Source organism: Myodes glareolus, chromosome 16, assembly GCF_982192425.1.
Source record: "Myodes glareolus chromosome 16, mMyoGla1.1, whole genome shotgun sequence".
NCBI classification, from domain to species: domain Eukaryota; kingdom Metazoa; phylum Chordata; class Mammalia; order Rodentia; family Cricetidae; genus Myodes; species Myodes glareolus.
The window spans coordinates 51,066,491-51,080,987 of NC_142041.1; the positions used below are offsets into that span (position 1 = coordinate 51,066,491).

Below are 14,497 nucleotides of genomic sequence, written 5' to 3' on the forward strand. Positions count from 1 at the left end.
TCAAGTTCGGAAAAGGCTGATTTAGTAATCACACATTTACTAGAAGTTATGGCTATCATGGGTATACTTGTACAAATAAAGACAGAAAATGGTCCAGCATATGTCTCTAAAAAAATGAAACAGTTTTTTGCTTATTATAATATAAAGCATATTATAGGCACATCACACAATCCTACAGGTCAGGTAGTTGTAGAAAGATCAAACTGAACTATAAAGGATATGCTAAACAAACAGAAAGGGTATAACAAATACCCCCAGAAATAGATTGCATAATGCTTTATTAACCTTGAATTTTCTTAATGATAATGAGAAAGCAACAACGACAGTAGAGAAACATTAAATAATAGAAAAAAAACCTTCTGAATTAAATCAGCTACTGAATTTCAAGGATGTGCTCACCTCAGAATGGAAAGCAGGCAATATGCTATGTTGGGGAAGGGTTTCACTCTTTCTTCCACAGGAGAAGAAAAGCTATGGATACCATCAAAATTAATAAAGATTCATTTTGAAAAGGAGAAATCTCTTGGTAAAGAAGCATGATAGTTTATCCACAGAGGTGACAATCCTACAGATTGTACGGAAACCTCATAAGGGTTAGGGAAAGTTCTGTTCTTGTCTTTGCAGGAAAATACCCATCTTTGAAAAGTCAAGAGACCTTGGACTTCTAGATGCCTAAAGAAGAAAAGTTAGTTATCCAGAAAGAATCACCAAGCAAAGAGAAATCTGACTTATGATATCAATATCCTCTGCAGGGTAAGATCTTATTGACATACATATAATAGTGGTCACCATTTATTAAAAACCAAAGCTGGCTTTGGAGTTGGACAGTGGCTATCTGGTGTGGGACAATGGTCTGTATTCTGTCAATTATATTTTAAATAAACGCTAATTGACCAGTAGCCAGGCAGGAAATATAGGCAGGACAACCAGACAGGAAGTAGAGGCAGATCAATGAGAAGAGGAGAATTCTGGGAAGAAGGAAGTCCTAATCTGCCATCATGACTCAGCCACAGAAGAAGCAAGATGTGACTGCCTCGCCGAATAAGGTCCCGAGCCACGTGGCTAACACAGGCAAGAATACTGGGCTAATATAAGTTATAAGAGTTAATAAGAAGCCTGAGCTAATAAGCCAATCAGTTTATAACTAATACAGCCCTCTGTGTGATTTCTTTGGGACTTAACAATTCCAGGAACTGGGCAGGACAAAAACCCTGATAACAGCTATCCTTCTCTAAATCCAAGCATGTTGGTAAAAGAAAAATTCAGGTTGTCTGTCTCATATCAGGAGCTAACTGGTATGGGACATAAGTAAAATAAAAGTTAGGGACTACTATTATCAAAACTCTGCTTTCACAAAATTTTACTTCTCTTCTTGCTTATTTTTGTCTCTATGGAACTTTTCATTGACTACAGGTCTACATGAATAATGTTCATGTTTTCCACAATGAACAAAATCTTTGAAGTGTCCAGGAAGAAGATGGGGCCTCATAACAATGATTCCACCTGGTTGATAAGATGTTATTATGCTGATAGGACCACTTAAAGATCTGTTTTAGGTTACAAACCACTCAAGATGGTTCTAACTTGGCTAGCTGAGATGGTGCACATTCTTACAATGTTCTGGCCAGAACTTCAGATAAGAACTTCAGAAAAACCCTACCGACTACTTAAAGACTTTGTACCAGACAGTAATCTTGAAACTTAACTATCATTTTAGTTTTTACAGGATCTTATAGAAATGATATCACCCCCATGACAGCTGGAAGTAATTCTAGAAAACAATGACCACTCTCACAACTATTTGTCCTCACGGCTAGGGACATTATTAGGCTGTTTATAATTGGTACAGGGTTGGGGTGAAAAATGAAGTAGGTTCAGAAAACTCTCTTGAGAAAAATAAAGAGGTGGAGAATGGATGGGATGGGATAATAGGTAGTTTAGTGTGAGTTTATTCACAGTAATAGTAGTGAGTAATAGTGAGATTACTTGTGAGTTATTATTATTGGACAATTTACATTGGTATAGATTTTTATATATTGATATAAATTCAAATTATATTTATTATATTGAATATGCTCCTATTTGTTTATAATATTTGTGCACCTATGCAAAGTTATTTTGTCATATCGTATGCATGCATGTTTCTATCTCTGCTTATATTTTGTATATTGATGCAATTTTAGGATATATTTATCATTTCTATATATTTCTACCTCTGACCAAGATACTTATATATTGCTTACATTTTAAGGTCATTGTGTTCATTTGCTGCACATTTGTTTAAAGATTGCTTAATTTTTTTAATATGAAGCCTTAGTCTTTAAGTTATATAGGTATTAAGAACTATAGGTCAATAGCCATCCATGGTTGTCATACTTATAGTTAGACTAATCAGGTTTTTTAGATACATGGAGACTGTATTCTGCACAGATAGGTAATCTTACAACACTTCAAAGAACTGTAGAATCTGGCATTCAAATAAATTAGGATTCTCTTGAAGTGAGACACGATTGCTCCTGGCAGCACCCATCTATTCCTCAGAGAATGTTGAGCACCAAAGACACTCTACTTGGAGCTTGTTTTTTTTCTTGGCAAAACTGGCCTTTTGGGCAAGGAACTGTCCATGCATTGACCACTGACAAAATGCATGGTATCCAGACTAAACAAGCAGAATACAAGGGAAAAAAAAAAAACCCAAACCTCCAAACCTTGCCAAGAGAGGGTTTTTCAAATTTTTCTGCCTCTGAAAATAGTCTGTCAGACACTCTAGACCTTAGTCAAAGTTGGTTGCCCAAATGTTACCAATAAAACTTTGGGTGATTGCCCAGGTAGTCTCTGTCATTTCTGGCACATTTTGGAAGTTGCTTGATTGCACTTCTTGCTTACTCAAGTAATATTATTTCCCTTCTCGGGTATCTGATGGGATTGAAGACTAGATAGTCATGGTTACTCTCCTCTTATGACTTAGCTAAGACTTTTTAACATAAGACTTAAATTCCTTAGGATAGGATAACTCCTGAAACATTTAGCATGTTTCTTGTTTGATGCTGTTTGCATTAGTTGAATTCTAATTTTTATATATGGTTTTGCCTCTTCTTTTCCCTTGACAATACTTGATATTTGTTCTTATTGTATTAGCTTTGTATTAGGCTTAGAATTCTCTTATTTAGACAAAAGGGGGAGGTGCTGTGTGAATTCCTTCAGCCAATAGCCTTTAAGATACCAGCCCACTTTGGGTGTGGTCTTATGTACTATAAATGCAGAAGAAAAGTGTGTGAGGCCCTCTTGGCTGCTGGATTTGGTTCCAGTTCTTAGCAAACACAGAGCGCTGAAGATCACTATTCTTTCTGTGAGTTTATTCTCAAATAAATAAACCTTTGTTAAACTCCATTCCGGGCTATTGTGGAACTCTTTTGCATGCTAACACTAATGTTTTCCCTAGATACAATGATTCTACTAATTTTTCCTCTACAAAAATGAAAAAAAATTCAGACAGGTGAATGAAAAAGTTAATAACATAGAAGAAAAAATCTGTTAAATAAAAGCCTGAAGAAATAAAATAAACAGGAATACTAGAATGTAAAACCTCAATAGGTAGATAAATAATACAAAAGAAAGCATCATCCATGGAATCAAGAAGATGACAAAATACTGTATTCAAATATCAGTAAAGAAACAACAAAAATGAGATAAAATCAAAAGAACAAATCTGAGAATCCCTGGGATAGAAGAACAAGTTGAGGTAAATAGCAAAGACACTATCTATTCACTGAAATCAGAGCAGAAAATTACCCAAATCTAGAGAAAGAAATGGGTATTCAAAACATATTAGGAGACTTAGAACTCCAATCAAATGTGACTAGAGAAAAACCTCTCCATGATATATTACAGACATGTATCAAAAATGTGAAGCACTGGTTAAGAGCACACACTAGGAGTTCAGTCCCAAGCATCCATGTCAAGCTGCTCATAACCGCCTGTTAACTCTAGCTCCAGGGGATCCAAAATCTTTGGCCTCCACAGGTACCCACACTCATGTGCATATACCCCCACACATAGACACCTAATTAGAAATAAAAAATAAATCTAATTTTAAAGTAAAGAAACAAACTGTAAACAGAAAAACACGCCCCAAATCACCTACAAAGTCAAAACATCAGGCTAACACCAGAATCAACAACCCTCAAAAACAGAAAAGCATGAAATAAAATACATTTTAAGCTCTTGAAGTAATTAACTCTCAATCAATCAAGGTTGTTAAATCCCCAAAAGCTCAATTTTAATATTGGCAATGAGAGCTGGAGAACTGGAACACCAGTTAAGAACACTGCCTATTCTGCTAGAGGCACTGGACTGGACTCCCAGGACTCACGTGACAATTCATAACCACCCTTAAGTACAGTCCCAGGGCATCTGAGACTCTCTTCTGGCCTCTAATAGAGGGCAGCAGTCATGCACGTGGTCCATGGACATAAATGCTAGTAAACATCCATACACAGAAAATAAAGCCATCAGTGAAATATCAGGACATTTCAAGACAAGCACAAATTAAAGCAATTCATCATGATCACCAAGCCAGACTGCCCAAGACATGTAGGTGGTAACTATGCACAAAGCAAAAACACCCCAATCACAAGACACAGGAGGCAGAGGCAGGAGAATCTCTGTGAGTTTGAAACCAACCTGGTCTACACAGTGTGTTCCAGGATATCCAAAACAAAACAAAAAGATCATAGAAAGAATAAACTTCATGAAAGAAGCAGCCAAAGGAGAGCAAAGAATCTATGAAGTGGAACGCACCAAACCATTGAGTTCCTAATACTAATAAGGGAAAAGGCAAAGAACAAAAATAATTCCAAGTTAGAGGACTGATCTCCAAAACATACAAAGAGCTCAAGAAACTTGACATCAAAAGAACAAAAAAATCCAATTAAAAAATGGGGTATAGACCTAAACAGAAAACTATCAACAGATGAGTCTCATCAAATTCTTGAAAGACTCTTAAGGAAAAGCTCAATATCCTTAGTCTTCAGAGAAATGTTTTGATTAAAACAACGCTGAGATTCCATCTTACACCTGTAAGAATGGCCAAGATCAAAAACAACAATGACAGCTTAGGCTGGAAAGGATGTGACGTAAAGGGAACACTCCTCCATTGTTGGTGGCAGTGCAAACTGGTACAGTATGGCGATTTCTCAGAAAATTAGGAAACAACCTATCTCAAGGCCCAGCAATATCACTTTTGGGTTTAAACCCAAAGGATGCTCAATCATACCATAAGGACATGTGCTCAACTACATTCATTGCAGCATCATTTGTTAAAGTTAGAACTTGCCCCCCAACTGAAGAATGGATAAAAGAAAATGTGGTACATTTACACAATGGAGTACTACTCAGCGGTTAAAAAAAAAAGACATCTTGAAATTTGCAGGCAAATAGATGGATCCAGAAAAAAAAATATTGAGTGAGGTAACCCAGACCCAGAAATACAAATACAATATACACTCACTCATAAGTGATTTTCAGACATAAAGCAAAGAAGAACCAGCCTACAATCCACAACCCCAGAGAACCTAGACAACAAAGCGGACGCTAAGAGAGACATACAGGGATCTAATCTACATGGGAAGTAGAAAAAGACAAGATCTGAGTAAATTGGGAGAGTGGGGGGTCACAGGAGAGGGTGGAAGGGGAAAGGGGAGGAAGAGAGGGGAGCAGAGAAAAATGTACAGTGCAATAAAAATAATAAAAAAGAAAAACAAGAAAAAATATGCAAGCAACCAGAAAATTACAGGAGTTAGTAAACATCTCTCAACAATAACCTTCAGTGTAAATGACTCCAACTCACCAATAAAGAGGCACAATTTGGCTGACTGGGTTAGAAAACTAGATGCAACTGGCTGTTTATACAAGAAACACGACTCTTTAGTAAAGATACTCAGACTGAGAGTCAAAGGAGGAAAATCTGTCTATCAAACAAACAAAAATCTATCACTAGCAGCAGTAGTTACTCTGTTGTCTGATAAAGTAGATAAAAAAAATCAGCCAGAAGAGGAAAAAAAAAAAAAGGTCAGCACACATTAATAAAGGGAACAATTCATCAACAAAATATATGCACCAAACATTGGAGCTCCTAATTCTATAAAATAAATACTAATGTGCAGATAAAAGGTCAGAGAGGTCCTGATAGAAAAGTTCTAAGTAATTTCAATACCCTGCTTTCATGTCTAGATAAGTCATCCAACTGAAAATCAACAGAGCGGAGAGATGGCTCAGTGAGTAAAGGGTTTGCCCCACAAGAATGAGGACCAGAGTTCAGTTCCTCAACACTCACATTAACGCTGCGTGGATATGGGGACCACCAGTAAGGTGGAGACAGAGGATCCATGGAATAAGTTGGCTTAACTAGACTATCCCAACCAGCAAGCTCAAGTTCAAGGAGTGGTGGTGGGGGTGGGGGTGGGGAGACGGGACCCTGTCTTAGCATACAATGTGGAGAGTGATGAAGACAGCTGACATCAATATGGTGCTTGCTCTGCATCCCCAACTCATGCATGGATGCACATATGCACACACACACACACACACACACACACACACACACGCAGAACATAGAAATCTGAGTTAAACTGTACATTCATTAAATGTAATTAACATATCTACGAAACATTCCATCCAACTGAAACCAAATAGAAATTCATGGAACCTTCTCTGAAATAAAACACATCTTACGGCATAAACCAAGCCTTTCCAAATACAAAAGAATAGATTCAATGTCTTATATATTCTCAGATCACAGAATAACAAAACTGAAAATAAATACAAGAAAATGACAGAAACCACACCAATTAATAGGAACATGAATGACCAAGGGGAAATTTAAAAGTTCCTAGACTCAAATGAAAAGGAAAGCACAACTTCCCAGACCTCTGAGACACATCTAAGGCAGTTCTAAGAGGGAAGTTTATAGCTATAGGTGCCAATGTGTGTGTGTGTGTGTGTGTGTGTGTGTGTGTGTGTGTGAGAGAGAGAGAGAGAGAGAGAGAGAGAGAGAGAGAATCAGAAAGATTTCAAATAACCTAGTGATTATATCTCCTCAAATCCTAGAAAAACAAGAACAATTAAGATACAAAGCAGTAGGGAGAAATAAATAATAAGTTGAAGGCAAAAAGAAGACGAAAGGAACAAAATATAGAATCAATCCCAGAGCTGGCTCTTCATGGGGCTGAGGGTGTAGTTCAGTGGTAGATTTCTTGCCTGGAAAACACAAGGCCCAGGTTTAATCCTGAGCACTGAAAAAAGCTGGTTCTTTGTAAAATAAATGAGATTAACGAATCTTTAACCAAACTAACCAAAAGGGGAAAAAAAAAAAAAACATGCTAAAAGCTGGATGGTGGTGGCACACGCCTTTAATCCCAGCACTAGGAAGGCAGAGGCAGGTGGATCTCTGTGATTCTGAGCCCAGCAAGTTCTAGGACAGCCAGGACTGTTATATAAACCCTGTTTCAGAACACAGAAAGAAAAAAATACTTTCACATCCATATTTAGAAGTGAACTGTTCATGATAAGACAGGAAATGGAAGCCGTCTGGATATCATCAACAGATATCTATAGTTTTCTTTCTTTTCTTTGTCTTCTTTTTGCAATTTGTGGGTTTTAAATGACTTACAATAGTTTTCTTTTTCAGTCACAAAGTCCAGTAACGGGATAGCTCCCCAACTCTGCTGTCACCATCCAATTTCTCTCCTTGTAGCAGCCAGTGTCACTAGATTTGCATGCAAGCTTCCAGAAACCTTTTATACATGTGCAATTATTTTAATGTATCAATTCCTGTCATTTTACAAACATGCACACTCCCTTGTACCTTGCTTTTTTATCTACCATGTTTTTTTTTTTTTGAGACTGCTTCATACTATTGTAAGAGGGGTTCTTTTTGCTTACATCAAGAGCTGGACAGTAATCCACTGCATGGGTATATTATGATTTATTCAAGCAGCTCCATATTAATGGGCATTTAGAGTATTTCTTTTTTCTAATACCAAACCATGGAATTGAATTAAATAGATGATTTTCTATATATTCCTTTACGTAAAATACCAAAAAGAGTCCAAATGTGTGCTCATTTACAAGTTTGCAATTGCCATTCACAGATATTGAATCAATCTATTCATTTATAACCCTACAGACAATATATGTGCGTGAGTGTCTAATGCCTGGTTACTCACTGACCACCCATGTTAATTGGTGAAAATGGTTTACTAATGTAGTTTTAATTCATCATGGGTGAGGTAAAGTATCTTATCTAATATGATAATCATTTTTATATATACCAATTTTGTCTTATTGTCATACTTATCTTATGTTCTTCACATTGTTTTATTGTTGTTTTGCTATCTGTGCTGCCGTGGTTCTGAGCAGGGATCTCTGAGTTGTATCCCAGCTGACTTGTGGGGTGTTGCTGTGGGGTCCAGGCTGACCTCAGACTGGTTAAAATTTGTTTTAATTTTATGTGTTTGCTTACATGTATATTGTGTGCACCTGATGTCTGCAGTGCCCATGGAGGTCAAAAGAGGACACTGACCTTTCTAGGACTGGAGTTACAGTTATGAACAACCGTGTGGATGCCAGAGTCAGCTTCTAGTATCCCTAGCTCCCAACCACCTGTAACACCTGTTGTGGAGACTCTGCTATTCTCTTCTGGCCTTCATGGACACTTCCACACACAGGGTCCAGGCCAGGGGCTTCCAATCATCCCAGACTTCTTGGATGTTAAGGGCTGGGGCGATGCCCCCACCTTAATATTACACTGCCCTCTAACCACATTTGCTCTCTACCTCATTCAAGACTTCCCTAATCCCAAATACAGATCAGATGCTCTTCCTACAAAATTTGTAGGTTTTTTTGGTTCTTTTTTAAATTTCTGATTATAAAAGGCATATTGGAGAGATGGCTCAGATTGTTCTTCTGGGGGACTTGGCTTCCTTACCCATCAGCAATAGGACAGCTCATATCCATCAGGAACACCAGACTCAGGGGATTCAATACCTTCTTCTGGCCTCGGAGGGCTCCAGATATCCACATGATGCACAGATACACATATTAGCAAAGTTCCCATATGCATAAAATAAAAATTTTTAAAAATAAAGGCTAAGAAAATAAAAGCATAAAAAAGACAATAAAATGATACAAAATCACCTATTCCTAAATTTGCTAAAGTTGAATATGTATTCCCTGCTACATTTCCAAGTTTATGACTAATACTGATTTAATATCTTGCTCTCTTAAAATTATCCTAATTTTTTTTTCAGGTTAGTACAAGTACATTTAAGTAGGTTTTGTTGCCTTTGTTGTCATATTAAAATTCCCATCCATATCACTCTACCATATAGTAGTCATGTTCATATAAAGGATGAACCTAATTTTCTATTTACTACTTGGGAGTTCAAAATCTATTGCACCAAACGCAACTAGTTTTTTTTTTAATCCCATTTCCAACAGGTGAATTGTTATTAACAAAGAGCATAAATGAGGCTGCTGGGCGGTGTTGACACACACTTTTAATCCCAGCACCAGGGAGGCGGAGGTAGGATCTCTTGTGAGCTCAGGCCAGCCTGGTCTCCGGAGCCAATTACAGGACAGTCAGTGCTGTTAGAGGAAAATAAAACAGCACAAACGCCTTAAATTCTTCGGCGGTGATGGTAAGATAATGAGCAACAAAAAAGTGACACAATGCTGTGTGATCAGCAGGTGTGTCTTTCTTGATCCAGTAAGAAGAGCAAGCACCACCTCAGGCTCCAGCAAGACAACTGGGGTTTCCCGGGGGCAGAAGCTCAGAGTTCTAATATAACAGGTCAAAGGTTGAGGCTCCATGGCGGCGGCCTACGGGAAACGCTCCCCGCCGCCCAGATTCTTAGTTCTCAGCTTTTTCTCGACTTAAGTGAACTGGAGGAACAACTGGGGAGGGCAACACCTAGTCCTGAAGGGCAACCAGGGTGAGAAGGCGGCCGCAAGGTACTGTTTGTAAGCTGAAGCAGCACGGTGCCCGCGACTATCCGCCGCTCTCTGCCGCGCCTGCGCAGACCGCCAGCGGCAATGGAAGGCTGCGGAAAAACCGCAGCGACACTCACCCGACAGTGAAGTCACAAGAGGAGGTTCGGCTACTGCGCTGGGACACCCAGAGCCAAATGTTTCTAAAAAACGAACCCCAAAAGAACTCAGCCTTCGACCGCTCCACATCGCGACAAGAATCCCACTCCTTTTCCGGTCCCTCCACACAACAAATCCCCAACAGAAGAGTTCCGATGCCCACACTCGCCACCTGCTGTCGACTGCTGAATTTACATTAGTTAATGTGAGTTTGGGACCACTATTAATTCGAGCTCATCGACCAAATTATGTCTTCATTGAACAACAAAATCTTCCTTATAGTATAAAACGTCCATGAAGATCTTCTATCCCTACTTATCTCCCCTACGTATCACTGTATGCGGATTTCGTATTTACCAAGTTATCTTTCCAGAAATGTGTGTTCCTGGAAGACCCTGACTTTAGTACTCAAAATCACTAAGTATGGACGCACTTATTCCGAGAGCAGAACTCTTTCTCTCTCAAGGTATCACAGAGAACAGAAATCCAAATTTAAAGTACATTTTCTGAAACTGACTTTATATTCTGTATAGGATACACCTTATGGAGCAGAAAACACTCAGTTTAGACAAATGAGTACATAACATTTTCCTTCTGTCACTTTAAGAGTCACCAGGGAATGTGGTACCTCACTTGAATTGCCTTCATTAGAGTGGTCAGTGGGTACGGAAGTGGGGGCATTTTCTTGATTGACTAACGTAGGAGGGTCCAGCCCTCGGGCAAGTGGTCCTGGGTTGTATCAGAAAGCCCAATAAGCAAGAGTAAACAGCTCTCACTTAATAGATCCTGCCCTGGCTTCCCTCAATGATGGATTGGAATCTCTAAATCCTTTTCTCAAATTGCCTTGACTGATGTTTAATCATAGCAACAGAAAGCAAACCAGGCAGTTTTTTTTTAAAAAGAGCCGGTCCTCATAAAAGAGTAAATTCCTAAAATTTAGGGCATCAGTCTACATTTGCAACAGGCAGCGTCATTCTTTGAATCAGTGAGATTTACCAAGCTCTCATTTACATATCCTGAGCTAACTAACATACTAGCCCCAGGAGGCTTTTCAGCTGCTGGAGAATATTCCGAGCCCTGTGTTTGGAGAAGTCATATTTCCAGATGAAGGCGGAAAGTTCTACACAAAAGTTAACATGTCTTATGTTTTTGTTAGATTGAAAGATCCAAGGAAAATCAATAGTGCAAACATGGTTTAGATTCTAAGGACTTCCTGTAAACATACATTAAATGTATACCACACAGCTTCACAGCCTTCCCATTCTCACTTCAACAAAGGCAATCAGTGAGTGCCTTAAATACTAGTAGGATGCAAAGAGCTTTCTAAACCCCAACACATCAACAAAAAGCTTTCTGTAAGTTAAGCCTGAGCTGTCAGAAATAAAACCACATTGACTCTACTGCTGTATGTAGTCACTGTTGCAAAGATTTATTTCCTAGAGTATCTCTGGTCTAACCTATGAACAAACTGTAAACTAGCTTATACGTATTTTAGAAAAAATCAATACCTATTTAGCATTCCTTAATGTGTTTTCTATAGTTCTTTTCATAAAAATGAATGTCTATTAAAGTTAATGTCTATAAGTTTTATTCTTTGACAATCTACTACTACATCCATTCCGCTGAATGGGTTTTTGTACTTACTCACAAAGATACAAAATCTTTATCATTCGGTAACTCTGAGAAACTCTATCATACCAATTCTATTTAAAACTGAACTATTTAAAACTAAAAGGGGGAAACTGTGGAAATGGTTGAGGAGGAACGAAGTTCAGTTTTCAGCACCTACAGTATGACTCATAATCAACCACCTCTAACTCCCCACCTAGGGCACAGAGAGTATATATTCCTCATTAGTTCAGTATGTCCGGGTGGTGGCGCACGTCTTTAATCCCAGCACTCAGGAGGCAGAGGCAGAGGATCTCTCTGAGGTCACGGTCAGCCTGGTCTACAGAGGAAGCTCCAGGGCAGGCTGCAAAGCTACACAGAGAAACCCCATGGTGTGTGTGTGTGTGTGTGTGTGTGTGTGTGTGTGTGTGTGTGTGTGTGTAAGTATTCTCTTAAGCTGGGCAGTTAGTAGCACATGCCTTTAATCTTAGCACTCGGGAGGTAGAGGCAGGTGGATCTCCGAGTTTGAGGCCAGCCTGGTAAGACAGCCTGAGAAACACTGAGAAACCCTTCCTTGAAAAAACAAAAAAAAAAAAAAAAAAAAAGAAAAATCAATCAACAAGATAGTCTACAAAGGCAGAAGACATACACATTAATGAAAATGTCAATATTTATGTGGGGCCTGCAACAAATCTAATTTTCTTTTCCAAATTATATTACTTTCATGGGGTATTCCACAAAAACACTGATTCCTACACCAGAGAGAATCTTTTAGGATCCCCCCCCCCCCACAAATTTACTGTGTATGTGCAGGTACACACAATGCAAGTGTGGGAGGGTTAAAGAACAGTATTATTTCAGTTTTAACAATATTAATACTCAGAACAGTATTATTATTAAAGTGAAAACAGTATTTGACTTGAAGATTGATCTAAAACACTTAAAGGTATGAACAAGGGTTGATAGGTTGATAGAACAGCTTTTCAGAGTTGGGTCTCTTTCTATCACTAGGTTCTGAGCATTAAACTCAGGTCACCAAGATTTGTGACAAGTAAGTTTACCTGTTGAGGCAACTTACCATAGCCCTGAAGAGAATCAATCCACCTCTCTTCCTAATCTATGCTATGTGTGTGTGTGTGTGCGCGCGCACGCCATGTATGGGCTAGAGAAGGTGTCTTACCCCCGGGCCTAGACTTGCAGCAGACTGTGAACGGCCTAGGATGGGTGCTGGAAAGCACAGCTGGGTCCTCTTTAATAGCTGCAGCAAGTGCTTAACCACTGAGCCACCTCTCCAGCCTTTCAAAAGAGAATCTCTTAAAAACAACTCAATGTCTCAAAAGTTGAAGGTATTCATTTTTTGAAAGTGTCATTTTTTAAAGGATCCATACAAAGTTCTATCTAATTAGCTTTCATGTGTGACTTAGCATTCACATCTTCAATTATGCAAGCTCTATTCTACAATTATTTTCCCACTCAGATAAACACTATGTCACATGTAAAAGAAACAATGAATTTTCCACAAAAATCTGACAAATACAACAGGTGTACCTACTAAAAATCATGAATACTTGGTTGGTTTTTAAAATTACATATTTAATGATAAAAAGCATGCAAATTATTAAATAAAACTGGCAAATTCCTTTTGGCTCTCATTTGTATGTCTAAAAATGTATGTATCGTAGCCAGCAAAATTTTTCAGTAGAATTTTATTTTGAAAATAATATTTCACTTGAAGATTGATCTAAAACACTTTAAGGTATGAAAATTTTATACAACTTATCTGTTACAAATTAATCAGAATTCTTCAATTAGGTACACTGTGTTAGCTTACCTACATAAAAAATATTGCACATTTTGTCTCCAGGTGTTACTGATGAGTAAACTATATAAAACTCCAAACTATTCTGTGAAATGGCAACTATAAATATTGGAACTTAATGCACTGTAAACAGCCATTTTGGTAAACATGCATTTATTCACAGATTTATTCCCTTTAGATAAATGCATAACTGCTCAAAATTAAGATGCTATGTCGAGGTACAAGCGCACACAAACAAATCTGTCTCCATTTTGAGGAAACACTGATCTTGGCAAAATTCTGGCATTATTTTTAAAATGAACTATTGCTGGTAAGAAAGCATTAATACTTTAAACCTTCTCTGCATTCTGCACTTGCACTTCTCTTTTTCAGTGGGAATTTAAAAGCACTGTTTCCAGAGATCCGTCTATCACTGCGTAAGTGTATTGTCTTAAAAACTCAAACCCCGAGGCAGCTGAGTGCCTGTCAGAATGCCCACTACTCATGAAGCCGTGACTCACACAGACCACTCATGGGTCCTAATTTTTGGAAACTGACAAAAATCAGACCATTTTAATGCTATGCAATCAACACAATCCTGCATGATACAGTATTCCTCCATTAAGCTGAGGCCATATTACAATCCAAAAATATAGATATAGTGAATCCTAAGTCCTATTTCTATGGTAACCCCAAGGTGTTATGCATGTAAAACAGAAGTGACTATATAGTTCCAAACTTGACTATTGGTGTCAAATATTCATCACAAAGAACTCTACTGGTGCAACGGCCTGATTGTTTTCAGCAATTTCATTTTACAGGAGTGAATCACATTTTAGACACATAGAGAATATATTACTTGAGCCCTGCCCCCAAAAAATATAGTTTAGAAAGCTGATCAGATGCCTTCAAATGAAAAGTAAGGTTGTTTTCTGGCCCTTTCCC

At 38.2% G+C, this 14,497-nt stretch overlaps 1 protein-coding gene across 2 annotated transcripts in view; it reads right to left on the reverse strand.

Annotated features, from left to right (window-relative positions):
- The window catches only part of Coq3 (coenzyme Q3, methyltransferase), a 33,179-nt gene extending 22,895 nt beyond the window's left edge, over positions 1–10,284 (reverse strand). Inside the window, exons 1-2 of one of the 2 annotated variants that reach the window (XM_048420246.3) lie at positions 10,128–10,262; positions 8,987–9,065 (exon numbers count right to left, since the gene is read on the reverse strand). In XM_048420246.3, coding sequence (XP_048276203.1) covers positions 8,987–8,990 — 4 coding nt within the window. In that variant the 5' untranslated portion in view covers positions 8,991–9,065; positions 10,128–10,262. Of the gene's footprint in view, positions 1–8,986; positions 9,066–10,127 lie in introns of both variants that reach the window. The other variant, XM_048420245.3, reaches the window with a different exon arrangement.
- Positions 10,285–14,497: the final 4,213 nt, after the last annotated feature.